This window comes from Notechis scutatus, chromosome Z (genome assembly GCF_049901735.1).
Source record: "Notechis scutatus isolate UNSWTSFEM ecotype Mainland chromosome Z, rNotScu1.2, whole genome shotgun sequence".
NCBI lineage: Eukaryota > Metazoa > Chordata > Lepidosauria > Squamata > Elapidae > Notechis > Notechis scutatus.
Window position 1 is genome coordinate 48,865,150 of NC_142025.1, and position 20,052 is coordinate 48,885,201.

General features: G+C 35.8%; 1 protein-coding gene and 1 long non-coding RNA gene across 5 annotated transcripts in view; both read left to right on the forward strand.

Annotated features, from left to right (window-relative positions):
- RSU1 (Ras suppressor protein 1) overlaps positions 1-6,830 on the forward strand; it is a 92,060-nt gene extending 85,230 nt beyond the window's left edge. For all 4 annotated transcript variants that reach the window (XM_026686201.2, XM_087947102.1, XM_026686203.2 and 1 more), the window contains one exon: positions 6,362-6,830. In XM_026686201.2, coding sequence (XP_026541986.1) covers positions 6,362-6,464 — 103 coding nt within the window. In that variant the 3' untranslated portion in view covers positions 6,465-6,830. The remainder of the gene's footprint in view (positions 1-6,361) is intronic.
- Positions 6,831-7,613: 783 nt separating this feature from the next.
- Positions 7,614-10,220, forward strand: LOC148128848 (uncharacterized). Its single transcript, XR_015745634.1, has 2 exons — positions 7,614-9,089; positions 9,276-10,220. It is a non-coding gene; the product is annotated as an uncharacterized LOC148128848 (long non-coding RNA).
- Positions 10,221-20,052: the final 9,832 nt, after the last annotated feature.

Below are 20,052 nucleotides of genomic sequence, written 5' to 3' on the forward strand. Positions count from 1 at the left end.
TGTAAGTCAAGGATTCTTGCAAAGAGATCCTAAGGCAGGCTTTTTAATCTGAATGAATTGGGATACAATATACATTCTGTTATTCCTAACTAGTAGCTTTTGCCTGCTGTTTATAATTTAAAGAAACTGGATATCACAGAGGCTAAAAGGCTGTTCTGGAGGCACATCAAAAAAGGAAGAGGTTTTGGATTTTCTCACATTCTGTATTCTGTAAAATCCAGTTGATCCAGTTATCCCCTCCAAACATCACAATCTCTAGCCCATTATGATGCAGTTGTCGATTTGTGATTTGGATTTTTACATTTACATCTGTATATATCTGTCACAGAAGTGCATTTCTGACCTAAATTTTAATTTTCAAAGAAAATTTTTGAGCAGTTGAAATGTAAGGGATGAAATTAACATCCTTATATGTATTTCTCCATGCTTTGTTGAAAAAAATTCTTTCTATATTTTAGACATTATTTGGAACTCCAAAAATGGATACCATCTGCTGCATGTTGCCCACGTTGGCTTAGATCAATTCTGAATGCTTTCAGAATGGTTTGCTTCCTTTTGTTTATTCAATGTCCTCATATTTTGATTTCAGTACAAACACCAAAGTAATTATTCTCTTAACAGTAGTCAAGGACTTATTTTCATCATGGAAGGGTCATTGTTACTTAGTTTAATGTCCATTTCATTTCATATATTTATTTATTAAACTTCTACGTGCAATTTACCATGTACAATACAATAAAAATACAATGAAGCACATGTTATAAAAATTAATTATAGCCCCATGTTAGACATAAATATTTGGTACTGTCTAAAATAATCTGTTTTTTAATAACTTGCTAAAGTACAATAGTACAGATGAGCTGAACAAATTTTATCAAAATCAGGAAGGCTGTTTCAGAGTACAGAGATATCAATAGGGAAAAAGCAAAATCAAGGAAATGAGGAATCTCAAGCATATTCTCCCAATCACCTGAGTAGTACAGGCTGAAAATGAATTGGAGAAAGTGGTCCTGCAGATACTAAACCACCCATAATCAGTTAGATGAGTTGGATGGGTAGAAATTTGATGAATAAATATATAAATTTTAAAAAGTAACTGCAATCTATATGTGTAATTTGGCCTTGACTTACTACCATAATGGAGCCTGCCCATTACAATTGTAAGTTGTGATGGTCATAAAATGGGTCACTATGTAAGTGACCCAATTTTACAACCTTGAAGGAGGTCATTAATTGAATGCTGTGGTTGTAAAGCAACCACCATGGTCATGGAAAGCTGGACATAAATGCCAGTTTTCAGCAAAAAAGCCATGAAACTTAGTTACGTAACTGTAGGATGTTGCAAACAGTCATAAATACAGGTCAGTTGCTGAACACCTGAAATGCTGCTATATGGCTGCAGGGATAGGTCACAACTTCGGAATAGAATTGTAAGTATCCCAGGGAGGTCCATCATAACTTTTGAATGATTGCTGAACAACTGGTCATATGCTGAGGTCTACTTATAAAAAGCTATATAGAGAATTGGGGGGGAGAGACTGATATTTCATGTCTTTTGAATGTAAAAGGTGAGCATTCAAGTTAATAAAAAATAACTGGATGTATCCTGATATAGATTATGGTATTTTCCTGTAGTCTGTATTTTGTACATAATTAGTGAATTTGGGAAGAATTTCTTTTGCTGGGACCCAACTCTTTAATCCTGCTGCAGGATTTCAAGGTCCTCTTGTTTTAATATTATTACAGCCCTTCCATTTCTCTCAACCTAATCTAGCTAGCAGAATTGTTGGGGTTATAAAATGGTCAGGAGAATCATGAGTTCCTGCAGAAATGCATGGGTTTGATTATTATTTATTACAAATATTTTTGTACCACCTAGTTGCATAATCCCAGGAGCCTTATTCTAAACATTCTTGAGAAATTAATTTTCAGAATTTAAGGTTTCTAATGGACTGCTGGATCTACATAACCTAATAAATGCGTTATCAACTAGTTATTAACACACTTGAGCACTCAGATTCACACACGCCTAGATTAAACAAATCCAGGCACAAATCCCACATTGTCTCTTGCCTGTCAAATGCATTTGTACAGATGTTGGAGTGGGTTTCTCTTTACTCTATTATGTTAGAGAATATAGCTGGTGGCTGTTGCTGTGTTTAGCAAAAGATTTAAGTGGAGAGGAAGGGAAAATTCATTCAAGATATTTTCCATATTTCCCAGTCCTTTTATACTATATTAAAGTTATAAGCCCCAATAACAAGATTTATAGCTAAAACGTGTAAGAGTTTCAAGTATGGTGATTTATGTTTTAAATTGTTACATTTAGCACTTCATACTTTAATTTAGACAGATCACCTATTTCCTTAAATGCTTAAGTAATGTTCCAAGCTGCAGTTATTGATTCTCTCTGCATTTATTACAAGCAGGTTGTATTTGCCCTGTTCTCTTGGGAATGCAGCTCCTGAACTGCATCTTTGCCACTGACAGCTCAGACCTCTGATACATAACCAAAGGCCTTGCCTAATACCCCTGCAACTGTTCAGGGAATTTTTATTAAGTAAAGGCATCATTAAAGTGGACAGAATGATGAAGTTTAATGAGCATCCTTCTCCCTTATTGTTAGTTTTGCTGTTGCAGCCAGAGTACTCTCATTTGTTACTCTCAGTGGGGCAGGATAGAGGATACAACAAGCTTCTTTAGCGAATTGGGTACCTTTTTTAAATAAAAAATAAAAAATAAAGATTTGCATATTTCATCTGGTTGCAGACTTCTCAGCATGTATGCATTTATAACCATTTCTATAATGAAGAAAAAAGCTTGAAAAATCTTACTTACCAAGATGTTCATTTGTAAAAAATATATTTTCAGGTTCCTTTTAAAATCTTCAGATTAAACATTCAGATTAATATTAAAATCTGGAAAAATGTACCCATTTCCATAACAAGAAAGCTGCATATCACTGTCTAGTGTTTTAGAAAGATTCTGCCAATTTTCAGTTGCAATTATAGAGTCAATATCTTTTAGTTTCTTATCTGAGAAACTTAGAGATGGATCCTAACTCCACAGAGAATTCCTGCTTCAAAAGATTTTAAAATGGCACATTTGAAAAGCATTTTGAATTTGTGTTGGATCACAAGCTGAATATGAGTCAGCACTATGATAAGACTGCTGAAAAGGCACATTGCAGTTTCAGGCTTCATCAATAGATGAATGATCTTTAAAGCTGTGCACATATTCCACACACAAAAATGCTTCAAAGATTTCATAGCAGTTTCCATGCATGCCACTTTCCTTGTGCATACATAAACTACTGGTAGCAGTTTCTCTGTATTCATGTGTATGCACAGCCACTTCCCAAGGGGAGACAGACATGTGCAATCAGCCAGGAATAGTTTTCACGAGTCTATAAAGTAACAGGGCTGCTTTAATAATTCAGAAAGAGGTGCTTTGTATTCATTGATCATTCCAAAGTACCTATTTTGAAGGATTTGAACAACTCTAATAATTTCTGGTTCATTAGGAGTAAAAGTTCCACTATATTTTGCATACAGTTTTACTAGACATTACTATGTACAGTTCTGGGCAGCAAACTATAAGGTTAAAAAAAAACAGATTTAGAGAAGGGTCACAAATATTAGATTTACAAAGTTCAAAAGGCATTAGAGATAATCTCATTCAACCCCCCTGCTCAATGCATGATTCACTAGATCACCCTAAAAGATGGCCATATGGAGCTTGTGACTTCATTTATCAACCTCATTCTGTTGTCTGATAGCTTAGGTGTCTTTCTGAACCAGTTTCCTTCTAATTTTAATCTTGAACTTTCGGTCCTGCCCTCTGAGGAATGAATCCATAAAGAATGAATCCAGATGAACAGATTCTAAGTCTTATAAAGAAATGCTGAGGGACCTGTCTGTTTTGTAGCTTTCACAAGAAAGAATAAAGCAGAGATATGCTAACCTTGTTCAAGGACCTGAAGAGATATCACATAAAAAAAAAATTGCCACGTGTAATATGAACAAAAAAGTTACAGGAAAGCAGATTCTAGTCATCAGAAACTTCTTATCAGCATAAATTCAGTTGCCAACATAGGTTGTAGGCTCCTATTCCTACCTGTGTTCAGGAAAAACTGATTTCTTCTAATTCTGTGCTTTGATACTGCAAAAAGCTATTACATTATTAGTGCAATGTAGTTAATGCACCCAAGCACTATAAACAATTATTTTTGACATTATTCTGTCATGTCATTGCAAAGGACGTTTTTATTATTGCAGCCATGTTATCATTGTCATCATTCAAAAATCTTTTCCCAATAAAATCACTGAAAGGAAGCTATATTTTATATTCTGAAATTTGCAGATAGACCTGGTCTATGGAGTCCTTTATTAAATTATTAACACATCCTTTTTCAATTTTGTGACATGCATAGTCATAGAAGAGAAGCTTGGGACAGAAACTATAGCACGGTGAGAACTGAACTTCCATGCTTCAATTAGTTTTGATTCAGAATCCAAAAATAGATCTATATCTCAGTCAGAAATCATGAATTGTGCTTTAAAACCACCGAGGATCATATATAGGTAGTCCTCAATTTAACAACCATTCATTTAGCAACTGTTTAAAGTTACATTGGCTCTTAATAACTGAAATGATTCTCTTAACAATCATAGAAAAAGGTTATAAAATCTGGGGCAACTCATTTAAGAACTGCCAATGAAAAATTGAGTCACCTTAAGTTGAGGTCTACCTGGATGGATGGATGGATGGGTGGGTGGGTGGGTAGGTAGGTAGGTAGATGATATAGATATAGATATATACACACAAATACACATTTGGTGATGCAGTGGTTAGAATGCAGTACTGAAGGCAAACTCTGCCCACAACCTGAATTTTGATCCTAGTGGGACTCAAGGTTGACTAGCCTTGCATCCTCACAAGTTTGGTAAAATATAAAACAATATTTTGGGGGTAATATGGTGATTTTGTAAACCAATCAGAGAGTGCTTTAAAGCACTATAGAGTGGTATATAAATCTAAGTGCTATTGTTATATAACTGTATCTCCTTAACATATACGGTAACAGGTTTGGTGACATTGGCTTCCCCAACACACCCCTTGCAAATGGTTGGGATATGGCCTTTCAGAATTCTAGGAGCCACAACGTAATCAGAGAATGACAAATTGGAAAAGACATTGGGATATCCCCCTTTTGCACCTTCCTGATTTAGCAAGTTCAGTACAGTTTTTAAACCTTAGATCCCAAGAACCCATGCTTCACTCCATTTTCTAACTTACATAATGAGCAATTTCTTTTAATTTTTTCCTAAGTGGTGTGTGTATGAGAGTGGTGTTCAACAAGATAGAGATCAACCTTTAGGGAAGGAATTATCAGAATAGGCCCTTCCTGTTTCCTTAAGCAAGTTTAATCAAAATCTACTAAACTAATTGGATGAAACACACATATGGTATGTATGAATCTACCGTATTAAGGTTTCCAGGTATTGTCCTCTCTTGATTGGTGATAACAGTTTCAATAGAAACATTTGTTTTGAAGGTTGAATGTGCTGCGCTTGGTGGCATATGCATGATATATACCAGATACCAGATTTTGCTTGCTTTTGTTACCATATTTTATTATTAGTATGGCTGTTTTCCAAGTAAAAAAGTTTAGAGAACCCTTTCTCTCTTGACACCTCAAACAACCTCTAAAAGACACTTTGTCAACAGAGCAAGTCTTACATTTGCATCCTGTTTGTTTTGAAGGCTTTTAATTTTAGTTTAAGTAGGAATTACTCATAAATTATCCATTAATTGCTCTCTGGTGTTCAGTGTAAATCCTTTCAGCCTTAGAGTCTATTTAGCTTTCTTGTGAGTGCCAGCAATCTTAATTGCAGGATACTTTGTCAACATTTAATCAGGGGGTCTGTATTAATGTGGCATTGATGTGTTGGTAGCTCTTTTCCAGCAATCCATCATGTGCGAGAAGCTGGCACTATTGCTTGGTGTCACTTTATCAAGCCCTTGAGTATTCTAGTTAGACTGTAAGCTCACTTTCTTTGATATCACCATTCTGTCTTATTAGTTTAATCCAATTTTTGTCAGTGTCTCCAAACCTTTAAGATTTTAAGAAGTTTTTCTTATTTTGCCTTCCCTGTTGTTTTTTTGTCTCCTTTTCCCTCCCAGCTATGATGCAAAAAATAAATAAAAAAATCAAGATTTGTATGTCATAGGAAATTTCAAAACTGAGCGATCTGTTTTTCATAAAATGACATTATTAGACAAAATGTTTTCCATGCTGTGCTGAAAGGCCTGAGTTAGTGATAGGGCTAACAGTGTTTTTTATGTAATCTCTTTTCAGCCTTTATGGAAGACACATGCAGGCAAACCCTGAACCTCCAAAAAAGAACAACGACAAGTCCAAAAAGATCAGCCGTAAACCTCTAGCAGCTAAGAATAAATAAAGTATCAGCATATGCCATCCTTCTTACATTCTGTCTTTTGCATGTGCCTAAATTTTTATGTTTTTATCATAGGAAACTCTTGTTTTATAAAGGAAAAGAAATAAATACCTCTACATCCATAGGAACCAGAAAAGTGAACATTGTCTAAGATAGTTAATCCATTGTTAGAATTATTAACCACCTATTGCTTAAGTTTTACAGACATTTTATTCACCAAAAACAACTTAATCTATTCTAAATACATATGCAAAACGCTTCTTTTAAAAAATAACTAATTCCCACAGTTGGCTACATTTTATTGCTGCATTACACTATGTATCATTCATATTTTGTTATCTGTTATTAATAAATACAGCTTTAAAAACATTTTTGGAAGAACCTGTGTTTTTTATTGTTTATTAGCCAATCTAAAGCATTGTAAAACTCTGGAAGTACTAGTATAGTTGTCCTCAGGTAGATCTCAGATAGATGAGTTGTCCATAATTACTATTTTGGACTTTTTAAATTAAGTTGATTGTCTTATATTAGTCTAGGATGCGGTGCTGTTTGTTGGACTCTTGTGAATATTTGTGAGCATAGCTAATGAAATCTATGAGTTAGAATCCAACTATAATGGGCAATCTGTAACTTTTCCATTCATGTTTTGCCTGAAAACCCAGATCCCTTTGCCTATAGAACAGAGTGATCTAATATCTGTGCCATTAAGTTTCACTGGTATACTTTCAAATCTTTTGGCTCTATTCTTGAGTTGAAAACCAGATGTCAATATTCTATGAAAAAGCAAAATTCTTTTTCCCCACTCCCATCATAGGAAAAGATACTTATGAATACATTGTGGAATCTCAGGCAGTCCTTTTTATATCTTGGTAAAGATAATGAATCCAGGCCCAGTCTTATAAGATTGTTGAAATGTAGGATTAAGGGAGCTCTCTTTCAATATTTTGTGTTCCAACATATCACTGGGAAAAAACACTGATTTTATTTTTAGTTTTATAACAAGCATATTTTCTAAGTCAGTTAAAATATACAGCAACCCTGCTGTAATCCAACCTTGGTGATTTTAAGATCTGTGACCAATTCTAGCTGGGGAATTCTGGGAGTTGAAGATCACATGTCTTAAAGTTAAAGTTACCAAAGGCACCCCTGGCATAAGAGTTTTTGGTATTAGAAATTATTTTAGACTCCTTTTTTAAAAAATTGATATGTTATTCTTTCCTTCTTGCTCAGTCCTTGCCATCTCCCAATTCCTCCTTCCTCAAGTTAGATGAACACCAAAAAGTTATCACCAGAAAGAGTGCATATAGATGTCCATACGGCTATTTGTTAACAGAAAAACAGAACACAAATAATTTGATTCTTTACTCTAAAAAAATGATGAAGTTAGGTGAGGGAGAGGAAGAAAACAGACCTGAAGCACCTTGGGGATAACCAAGTTAATTACAGTGAAAATGTACGTGATCATTTGTTTAAAAATCGCTAAACTAAGCCAGCATCTACTCCTTGGAAGTCCTAAGTACTCTTACAAAATATTAACAGGGCATACTTAAAAGGTTAAAAGAGAAAAGACTAATGATTTACAAGAAGAAATGGGAACTGGTAATTAAGGAAATGTAGTCTTTACGTATTTCTTCCATCAGATGTGAAGTGTATGATTCCCTTTACAAATTGTGCTAATGGGCAGAACAGAAAGGAGAATAATTTCCCAAGAACTGCACTTCACCATTCAAGAGGCTAGAGTGCAAACGCGTGTATAGTCCCTTCTGGGCGCTGGGTACACTAGAGCAGAATAGAACACTTTGCCTTTATTATTGACTTAATATATTGCTGCTTATTTAGAAAAATCCCAAAATGATACATTATCATTAAAGAAACTTAAAATAAAATGGAATTTAAGGTAAACCAGAACAACTTTCTCTTCAAAAATAAAAATAAAAATACATGTTACGTGTAAATGGGTGGTGGAAGTTATGAAGTTAAATGGTATCAGGGTTGGGACCTGACATATCACACAGAAAGGACCATTTCAGAAAAAACTCCATGTAGAGATATTTTTTTAAAAAAAATAGATAAAATATATCTAGACGCTTCCTGGCATCCTGCAAACCATGACGTAGCATATAGGACCTTTCATCACAGATACCCAAAGACAATGGTTTAGATCATCTGAGTCTGAGTTATTTAAGATTGTATTTTAATACTTCACTTTTTATCTCCTTGTCTCACCTTGATCTACCTTAAGAAACATAAATTCCTGCATCTTCTTGGAAAGTGGCACACAAATCTATATAGACTCATCTCATAACTGAAAGAAAGCCAGAAGTTATGACCAGAAGATAAACAGATGCTCGCCAGGCATGGGACCCCTGTAGTTCCCTGTTGGCATCCTGCCTAAGATCTGGAATGATGACTGCCCATTTATAGTCCCCCCCAAAGATTGGCAGAGGGGATTTTGACCCTCCTCTATACTGATCGTGGCTAGTTGATGGATAAGCTGCTCTCCATTGGGAGGACATTGCTGCAAGAAGAGAGAAGGAAGAAAGAAACTAAGCTGAGACCATAGCAAAAGAGGCCAAGTTTGGAAAAGTGAGCACCTCAACTTTAACTGTCCTGGATCATCTGCAATCTGTGAGCCAATTTTATTTTTAAATTTTAAATATTGTGAGCTATTTTGATGTTGAATTTTAATGTAATGTTAGCTGCTTTGAGCTTTTTTCCGTATGTATGTGTAACTAGAAAGTTTTGAAGTTAGTACTATCTGCCAAAGTTTGTGGATAAGATCTGGAAAACAGCACTTCTCTATCCTGCATGCAGGTACACCAAGCAAAAACAATCTGACAGCCCCATAAGCTACATGTGGGGCATTCTAAACTCTTTTTACTGCCTTCAACTACATTTCTATCATTCACTCAAAGATTGGGCTCAAAGTGAGAACAATCAAGTGGAAAAGCTTGCCTTCAGAAGTTGTGGGACCTTCATCACTCGAAACTTTCAAAAAGGGATTGGACTATCATTTCTCAGAAATGGTGTAGGGTCTCCTGCTTGGGCGGGGTGGGGGGAACGGGGTTGGACTAGGTGACCTAAAAGGTCCCTTACTAACTCTGTAAATCTGTAAACTGCCATGGCAAACTTCAGCAGAAAAAAAGCATTTTTTTCAAACTGAAAAGGGATTGTTCTGCAATTGTCATTTAAGTCTCCATGAGGGGGTGTTTTTAAAATTAGTATAGCAGAATTTTAAAATATTTTAAATAAATATTTAAATATTATGTTTTTTGAACAGAAAAAGAAGTGTTGCTCACCCACATTGAAAATACAGAAAGCACTGATACTTTTCGTTCAACCATCTGATAGTGTCATTGTTTCTCTATCCTGTCTTGTGCCCTCTGCTGGCCAACAGTTTAAAAAAAATAATGCAAATTGCAGTCACAAAACATTGCCTGCCTTTTTTTCCTTACTTCCTAGACATTATTAGCTTTTTAAAAGAATTTTATTTACTGTTCATTAAGAGGACTGCAGCTATTTAATATGTAGCTCATGTATCTGGAGCTCAATAGTAATCTATTTTAAATGTGGACACAAAAATCAAATATTTGACTTAACACTGGAGCCTTTACAACAACTTAATTGTCAGGAGGTCTATATTTTATGCATTATTAGAATGGGAAGCTGGGGAGATATCCAAAATGTAATATTTATCCTTCATTTGCCCTGGGTATGTTTCTGCTAGTTGGAACAGAAAGTAAAATAGCCGATATGAAACCTTGTCTGATTTTGTTATTTAAATTCCATTGCACAATATACCAATAACAGCCAAGAATTCACCTGAAGCACAAAGGTAGGTCCTGGGAAATCAGCAAGAATCCCCCCCCTCCCCTTTAACTCTTGTGTCTGTCCATTCAAAGTAAAATCAAAAGCAACTACATAACAAATATTTATAAAATATTATAAAACCCTTTCATAAAACTCTTCTTACAAAACTGCACTATGAATGATATAACAGATGGGTCAGCACAACACTCTAAGCTAAAAAAATCTGGTTAATGACATCTTGTTTTACATTTTTTTAATATCATTATGTTAATAAGATTCTTCAGTCAACATTTGTGCCTGCCATGTCCACTCATTCCCATTGTTTCCTAAGGGCCTCTATTTTGATTTAAGTTCTGCATTAAGTTCCATGTGTGGATTTATATTGCTCCTTATACCTGTCTGGTCATCTATATCTAAAGCAGTATTTTCTAGCAAAAAGATCTCCTTATAGCAATGTTTGTCAACTTGGCAACATTGTCTGGACCTCAGTTTGCCTTTCATCAGTTAACTTTATTTCCCCCCCCAAACTTATTTTTGGGAAAAGAAGAACAGTTCTTGAACTTAAATATCACTTGAGTCTGTTTTATAGTGAATCAGTCTGGTTTCCTGGCTGATATCACATCCAGGCAAATTTGCCTAGATAAGGTATTTCTCATCATTTGTTACCTAAGCTTTTGATTTCACTGCTAAAGAATGAACTTTATATAAGCATGTATTCTACCACTGAAGCATGGCTGTCTTGTGATATATATAGCTCTCTCTTGAACCAAATAAGAATTGTTCCTCCAATGTGGTTTTTTTTAAATTGATCACTTATCTTAATATCTCTAACTTTGAGCCATCTTTAGTAGAAATGAATGGAATGCTTCATTGTATCAAGAGGAAAGCTTTCAGCATGTGCTGAGCAATACTTTGATGAGTTTTATGCTTTCATATTTTCCAGAGTTGAGCCCCGGTGTTTAAAAGTTTCAGGGACTGAGTTACTGCTCAAATTAAGCTCATGCAGATGAGAGTGTTGTGCATCACTAACTTCCTTGCGTGACAATTAATCAGCCAAGCCTTTCAAGGAGGACAGGCACACCACTGAAGAGTCATTTTGAAATGCTGTCAAAATACGAAGTCTAATGCTGAACAACATCCAACTACCTCATTTGCCTACATAATTGTATTGACAGATACTTTTTATTGGCTAATCTTAAAAAAATGGTGATTGAGTCTAGTATTAACCATTAGGTGGTATGAAATTTCTGAGAATATGGTCCTTTAAAACAAAGGGTGTTTAAATGTTTAATGCTTTGATCATATTAAGATGGTTCTTTCAATTAAAAATATTCTCGGAAACCATAATGTACATTTGATATCAACTTTTCTAACAAGCAAGTTTAAATCCATTATATCGCATAACTAAATGGTGAGTATCAGCAGCTTGAATGTGGATGCAAATGTCAAAACTCTCCTCCATATATGATCCTACAAGACAAGGACCATTCACATTCATCTTTTCCACCCTCTTCTTCAGTATTCAGAAAAAACAATCAGAAAAGCCAACTTTGACACAATCAGTTAGTGAGACATGCATTTCTATAGACACTTGAGTCTCTAAAAGGTAATCAAGGCTGGGTAGGCAAGGTAGGTAAATCAGTTACAATTGAGGAAATTAAAGCAAAGACCCTCTGCTGAAGAAGATAGCAACTAATGGAATATTGGACAGCTGTGTGCCTTTATTAGGTTGATATGTATACTATTTCTAAACTACCGTATTTGCCGGCGTATAAGACGACTTTTTTGTCCTGAAAAAGATGCCTCCAATTGGGGGGGTCGTCTTATATGCCGGGTCGTCTTATACGCCGGCAAATAGTAATTGGGAAGCACTGCGGCTGCCCGGCTGAGGCACTTTTGTCTACCGTGGAAAGCGAATCCCGTGAAGCTGAAAGGAGCAGCCAGCCTTCTCCCAGCTCCCAAGGAAGCGAGGCTCGCACCGCCCGAGCTCCACTGAGGTATCCGGCTGGGGCTGTCAGGAGTTGTTACCGCTGGCGTGGCTCCGCGCGGCTCCAGTCCCGCGTTGCCTCGGGAAGGGAAAGGCGAAACCAGGAGCCGCTGCTGCCATTACAAAGCGCCGCCAGCGGCTCTTCCTTTTGCCTTTCCCTTCCCGAGGCAACGCGGGACTGGAGCCGCACGGAGCCGCGCCAGCGTAACAACTCCTGACAGCCCCAGCCGGATACCTCAGCGGAGCCCGGGCGGTGCGAGCCTCGTTTCCTTGGGAGCTGGGAGAAGGCTGGCTGCTCCTTTCAGCTTCACGGGATTCGTTTCACGGTAGACAAAAGTGCCTCAAAAAAAAAAAAAGTGCAAAAGTGGAAGGCGTGCGGAAGAGGGGCGAGTATATAACAAACTATATTTTGAGTGGAAATGTTGGGGGGTCGTCTTATACGCCGGGTCGTCTTATACGCCGGCATATACGGTATAAACTACACTAAAGCTAAACAACAGACTTCACTCACTTCAGAAGCAATAATGAGCCTCCTCTCAAAATAAAATGAATACAAAAAATCATTGACAGCTTGAAAATGTTTTGCAAGATTTAAAGTTTTTGTGCCTTACAATAGCAATAACACTTAGACTTATATGCCTCTTCATAGTGCTTTAAAGTTTATAGCCCTTTCTAAGCTGTTTGCTGAATCAGCATATTGTCTTCAACAATCTGGGTCCTCGTTTTACCAACCTTGGAAGGATGGAAGTCTGACTCAATCTTCAGTCAGTCAGGATCGAACACTTTCAGACACAGACAAAATGCATCATTAATAAATTATTTAAAAATTAAAGTAAAAACTTTATATTCTAATGCTATAATTAATAAATGGATAACTTTTATATTTCTTTGGTAGCATTTTAATATATTTTAAATACACTTTAATCAAATATGATTCCCTATATGTTTAGCATGATCAAATTCAAAATGCTAAGGATTATCAAGTGATAAGGAAATTGAATGCAGTATTAGGAGCAATGCAGTTAATTTCAAGTGATTTTTTTATATCAATTTGAATTTACTATTCTGAAATAAATCAGGGATTAAAATAATTGCCAGTTAGTTATTTCTTTTCTATATTAGCTTTGGTGTACAGACTTGCATCCTAAGATAATGTGGAGAAAAGTTATCCTAAGCTTCTCTCACCATTTTTAAAAAAATATTTTAACTTCACTTATTGTACAAATAAAGCTGCACAATGCCCTTGTCCTGATTCCTGAAATCTTCAACAGAGCAGTTGAGTTTCAGAAAAGTTGTATAAAAATGATGAGTTTTCATATTTTAAAAATGGTGTAATTCTTTCTTGTCTCTAGACTGGTGTTTTTCAACTTGGCTTTAAGATATCTGGACTTCAAACCAGAATATCAAGCCAGCATACTGCATTGGGAATTCTGGACATTGAAGTCCAAACATCTTTTTTTTTAGTAAAAAAAAAATTATTGGGTTTTCAAAAAACATAATAGAAATAAAACATATTTTTTGAGAGCAGCATGATTCCAAGTTATCACATCTCCATACAGACATAATCTCATACATATTCATCTTTGTATTCAATTTCATATTTTATCACTATTTTATCAATTTTTCAACAATTCTTTTCTTCCCTTACTTTCCTCAGCCTTATTTTATAATTATCTCATTCCTTTCTAATTCAATTAAATATCTTTTTCTAAATTTCTATATCTTTCTAGTCATTATACTTGTACTTTGTCTGTCCTACTTACAATTTCATAGATTCTTTTCCATCATCATCCGAAAAGGAAGAGAAAGAAGAAAATTCCCTCCCCTTCCAGGCATTAAAAAGCAAGGTTCCCTCTATAATTACCATCTATAATAATCACCTTTATATTTTAAAATTATTATCCTTTCAGATCTCATTAAACATTTAATTTATACATTATACAATTATAACATTCAATTTCTAATATCTATTTTATATCATATAACTCTTATCAACCAAATTCCACTTGGTACTTTCCCTTAACAATACACTTAATTCTAAAAAAAGAAAAAATATATAAAAATAATGAATAAAATGATTAATCCATTCAAATTCATCTGACAACTGATATTGATTTCATTATAAATCTTTCACATTTTTCTTCAATTGTATTTTATAAATCCTTAAAAACAATTAAATTATTTTCATTCATTCCTCTTATTTCCTAGCAAGCATTCCATTACATCACAATACCAGTTTTATCTTTTACTTTAATCACCTATGTTTCATATTTCCTAGCTCATTACTATTTCTAATATAACAACACTATCTTTTGTACCCTCACAGAATCCTCTCTTTTAATTTATATTTTTAACCAGAATCTCTATGTCTTTTAAGTAGGCTAATACCTTTAATCCTTGTATGTTTCCCCTGTTTCTTTATTTCCTGTTTCTGTCCCTTATAATTTCTTTTCCTTTTTATCTTTCCTCTCTTTTTCTCTCCACCCTTTTTGTCCCCCTGTCTCTCTGATTCTCCCTTCTGTAATCCTCTCTTCTGCTTCTTCCTAATGTTATATTTACTTTTCAAACTATTCTTTTTTTTAGTTGTTTCCCCAAGGCTTAAATTTTTAACTCATTTCCCCCCCTTTTTTCCATTTTACCCCACATTGCATTGTTTGGTCGTTAAAGTTGGCTTCTTCTTTGTCCAACCCTTCTTGTTCTTCAAGCATTTCTTGTTGTTTTTCATAGTTCAAAATCTCCATTTCTAAAAATTGAAGTGCGAAGCCAAAAGATCCTCTTCCCTCTTGCGACTCTTCTTTCATTTTTTTAAGTTCCATTTTTAATTCCTCCAGGAGTACTGCCATTTTAAACACTTTTAAACAACCACCTGATTGATTTTAATTCAAACCACTAAAAATCCAACACTCAAAATTCCAAAAATCACCAAGTAATCCATCCAAAGCTCTTCTTGCTTCTTTCTTCCATTTTTCCTTTCTGGGGGGCTCTGTTATATTGTAGCAAAGTTTCAGTTACAGTATATCCTTTAGAAATATTTTTAAAGTTTCACAGTTAATTCTTTTTATTTCCAGGTGATACTCTCTGTTATTTCCAAGTCCACCCTTCTTTTTCTCTCCACTTTCCTCCTTTTGAGGGCTTTAGAATGTCCAAAAAAATCTTTATTTTCCCTTTGACACTTTAATTTCAGTTTAGGATTAACTGTTAGTGTCAAAGTAAATCAACACAAATTTCTTAGTTGAGTCTCTTCTTTTTTAACTTTCAAAGCCGATTGCAGCTATCGATGTGAGAAAGAAAACAAATCTTTTTTCCTTTTCCCCTCTCTTCTCCGTCTCTTTAAAAATCTTCTTTTAGGAATAGCGCTATTAATAATTTTAGTTCCAGGGTACCTTGCATAGATGTTATCTCAGCTTAGCCCTGTCTGTGAAGCTCTCCCTTTGTCTTCCGTCCTGCTCAATCTTGTCCAGTTGGGTTTCTCTTTGAGGTGGCCATTTCTGACCACCACTGCAACCGCCTTCAGGAAAGGGAGTAATGCCAAGCCGAGAAGGAGAGATGCAGCTCCTCTCGACTTAGCTGGCAGTCTCCCCCCTCTTCGCCACCTCTACGGGGTGGCTTCAGCCCTGAATCCAAAGGATGCAGCGAATACAGATCGAAACCGCGCACAATCATGGATTTCGGTCCGTCGCCGAAGAAGCCCAAACCGGCCGACGAAGTCAAAATATCTTAAAGTTGCAAGAGTTGAGAAATAGTAATCTAGATTCTAATATCTAGAGCAGGGCTGTCAAACTCTTGGCTCGTGGACCGGATATGTCACATGCTGGCCATGCCCATGCCCAGTTTAGCAAAGGGGGGGAAGTCCCTATCCATCACATGATGCCGCCATAATGATGTGAATTTGACACACCTGATCTAGAAGAAGAAGCTATCAAAGAAAAGACACTAAATTCTATTAAAAGCCATTAAACATGGAGGTAAATTAAAGAAAACCCTTCTGGCAATGTGCTTTTGTTTATTTCAGATGTTCTTGGTATGTCCATTTTTAGACAGCAGATTTTCTAAACTTAAATATTAATTCAGTGCCTCAGTTTTTCTAGGTCCCAATAAAAGGTTTTTATATCCCATGTTCATCATGGTTATTGTGTTTAGTTCTACAATGTTACACAGAGAGCATTCCTGCTATGAATATGCAAAGCATTAACCAAATGAGAATCTTACAACTTTGGTGGGTGAAATAATAAAATCTGAGAGATGCAACAACTTCCAGGAATGGTCAACTACCAAATGTACTTCTAATGCAAGAAAGCACTGAAGATGTTGCTGAACAAATTTCCAGGCTCTTGGCCCATCTAGTCTGGCATTCTGTGTTGCATAGTAACCAACTGGATATACTTGGAAAGTTCACAAGCATTTCCCAATATATTTAAAGCATATTGCCTATTCTCTAGCAGATGCTAAACAACAATCAATATTATTAGTCATCAACAGTCTGATCTTTCATGAAACTGCCATTCCCCTTTTCATCTACCCCAATTGGCTGCCATTACCACTACTCCTGACAGCCAATTCCAAATGTTAACTCTTTAATTCATTTATTGATTTATTACTGATTTCATCAGTTGGGCTTAGATGTCATTCAAATGCAAGAGTGACTAAGTAGCTTGCAATTTCCACTATTTAAAAAATAGAAAGAAGAAAGAACTATGAGCTGTTGGGAAAAAAAGTATTTTTCTCTATTGGTCTTGAATCTCTTTGCATTTAATTTCAATAATTTTAAGTCCTATCACTGGAAAGAAGAGCAAAAATATTCTGTTTTTCTATATTACAAATGCCATGGATACATGTATATATTTCTGGCATGATGGCACCACCACTCCTTTATTCCAAGCAAAAGGACTTCAAACTGCATACCATATGGGCTCATCCCAATTTGATAGAAAATGCCTGCACTAACATGAGAATGCTTCTCACGCAAAAGGACATTACTACCAAAATACCTGGAAGAAGCTAATGCTTGTTTTAGAAGCTAAGGCAAATGTTTGGAACTTACGCTCCAGAGTTTCCTTGAATCTGATTCCAATAATCATTTGCACACAGTACAGCCAAAGGTCAGACAGGATGACTTTGCTTATCACCATCAAGGTCAAGATTCCCATACCAGTCCTTGTCTTATGTCAATATTAGTTCTTGTCCAGGAAGTTCCAAAAACATTGGTTGTCGAACAATAGATAAAGATTGATTTAGACATATTACTAAGCCCCAATATTCACAGGTCACATTTAGCTAAATAAATAAATGAATGAATGAAAATTAATTAATTAATTAATATTTCTGGAAATCCTGCAATTAATGGATCATTTGAGGAAAAAGGGATCCATTCAAGCCATTGTACACAATGTGGCCTGAATTTTCATCTTACATTATGTTTCTGTCAATATATATCTCCATAATCACGTAATTGATGTAATTACATCAGTTGCATTACCCAATAACTGCAATTGATAGCAATGGTGTAAAATTACATGCTTAAATTAAATCAGAATGGCCTTGGTCCCAAACTGGATTGGTCCAAATTTTTGCCAGTTTTAAACTCAGCCTCAATAGTTTTGTGTTTCTGATGACCTCATACTATCTAAAGCTTCCACTTCCATCTTAAGAAACAGCACTTTGCTTTGCTTCCCCAATCATTCTCCCTCCACATTTCATGGGTAGATAAATTTTAGCAGGCTTAGGGATCAGTTGGTCATGACAGCAGGGAGAACTACTGACAAGGCAACGGCCTTAAATCAGGGGGCAGGCTGCAGAGGGAAGTTTCCCTAAAGGTTAATTGTCAAGCAGAGTAGACATATTACCAAGAGCTGTTGGCTGAATCTTTTCTAAGCAGGAAACAGTCTGTAGGCTGAGTAAAATAAGCCATGCAGTTTATGCATGCTTGCAACAGAGGAAGAGCTACATTGCTTTTAAAGAGAAATACTAGAAATATTTTAAGGATGCATAGTGAAGCCAGTGGCTTTTTTTATTTCTTTAATTTGCATCTCTCCTTTTGTACAGAAGCTCAAGGCAGCACCAATAGTGTTCCCACGTCCCATTTTTCTCCACAGCAGTGAAGAGTAATAGCTATGCTGTGTCATTCTTGCAAGGAGTCCAAAGATGGTACTTTAACAGAATCTTGAAATCTGAAAGTACTTTTCTCTACATTGCCATTGTATTCAAGTAAGTAAGGTGGATCCCTTCTGATACATTTTCCATTCCTTCTGTGAGGTAAGCTGTCTCTTATCTGACCATTCCCCTGGCTGTGTCTCCTTCCGGACACCCAAGGTTATTTTCCCACATATTTTACAGGCTGGATCCCAGGCCCCCTAGGGAGCTTTTGTACCTGAAAGGGGACTAGAATTTGGGTTGACTTGCTCCCAGTCCAACATCTCTAACAAAACCTGACTTTCCAAAAATTTTAATGTATATGATTGTTTAGATTTGTATCCAACCTTTCATTCAGGAGCAAAAAAACAAAAAAACATGACATTCCCTTCTCCCATTTTTGCTCATAACAAAACTCTCTGAAGTAGGTTCTAGGGCAAGAATGGAATGTGGTGGAATGGAATGGAATGTAATAATAGAATAGAATAGAATAGAATAGAATAGAATAGAATAGAATAGAATAGAATAGAATAGAATAGAATAGAATAGAAACTTTATTGTCACTTTGAATGTATACTAATTGACATACATTAAAATGAAATTTCATTGCATACAGCTCTCAAGGGTCACCACCTCAAATATACATGACATGAGCATGACTAAATATATACCCACATATGCTATATCACACAGAGAAACAACACAGTCTAGTTTGGATGTATACATGTACATGGCAAGAAAACAAATCTTGTGATGGACAAGACTTTGGAGATGGTCCAAAGTCATTCAGAGCTATGTTGAGAATGGAATAGATCCTAGATTGACTCCTTACTGGCTCTTCTGGGTAATAGCCCAACGAGAAGGAGAAACCTTGCCCAAGAACTAATATTAGTTTTGATGATGGGGCCATACTTACTCAGCATCTGAGGAAAGCAAGAGTTGAACTAATGAGTCAGGTGCAGAATGTTTCAATATATTCCTGAGTGGAAGTAGGAATTTTTTATGTGGTACTCGGTGCAGTAAAAACATGATAAAGATCAAAAACTGAACACTTCTGTGAGTACAACTGATCTCAGTTTTGCTTTTTGTCTTTATTTCTCTTCTGCTCTTTCTCCCTTCCTCCTTGAAATATTTGCCCATGGAAAAGAATTACACCACCTTCATTTAAACATACATAGACTTTACTTATAGTTCAGTTTACTTACTATCAAAGTTCACAAACAAATGGGACAAAGAAGACATTATTCTATATAATCTTGCCAGGAAGAGGAAAAGAAAGGAGCAATAGAAAGGAACAATGAAAGAGTCAGGTCAAGAGAATCTTCCAGAACCTCACAACCATCAGAAGCCTTACCCATATGAACAAAGTATTAGTTGCTGCTATTAACCCTTTGATGTACATGTAGAACTGCTTAGCCCAACAGAGTTTTAGAGTTTCTCCTTTTATTTTAAACACTGTTAGACCTGTTTTGGCCTACAATAGGTTTCTCTCTCTTTCCTATGTAACAATGCTGGGAATTTGTACCATCACTTGTTTTAGGCAAGATCTGCTAGAGTGAACTCTAAAAACAATGTCAAAGTATCTGAAGGCTGTGTGTTACCCAGGGTTGCACATTGTTCATCTTGGGATATAAAATAGCCCCAAAATGGCTAAGTGGGGGTAGA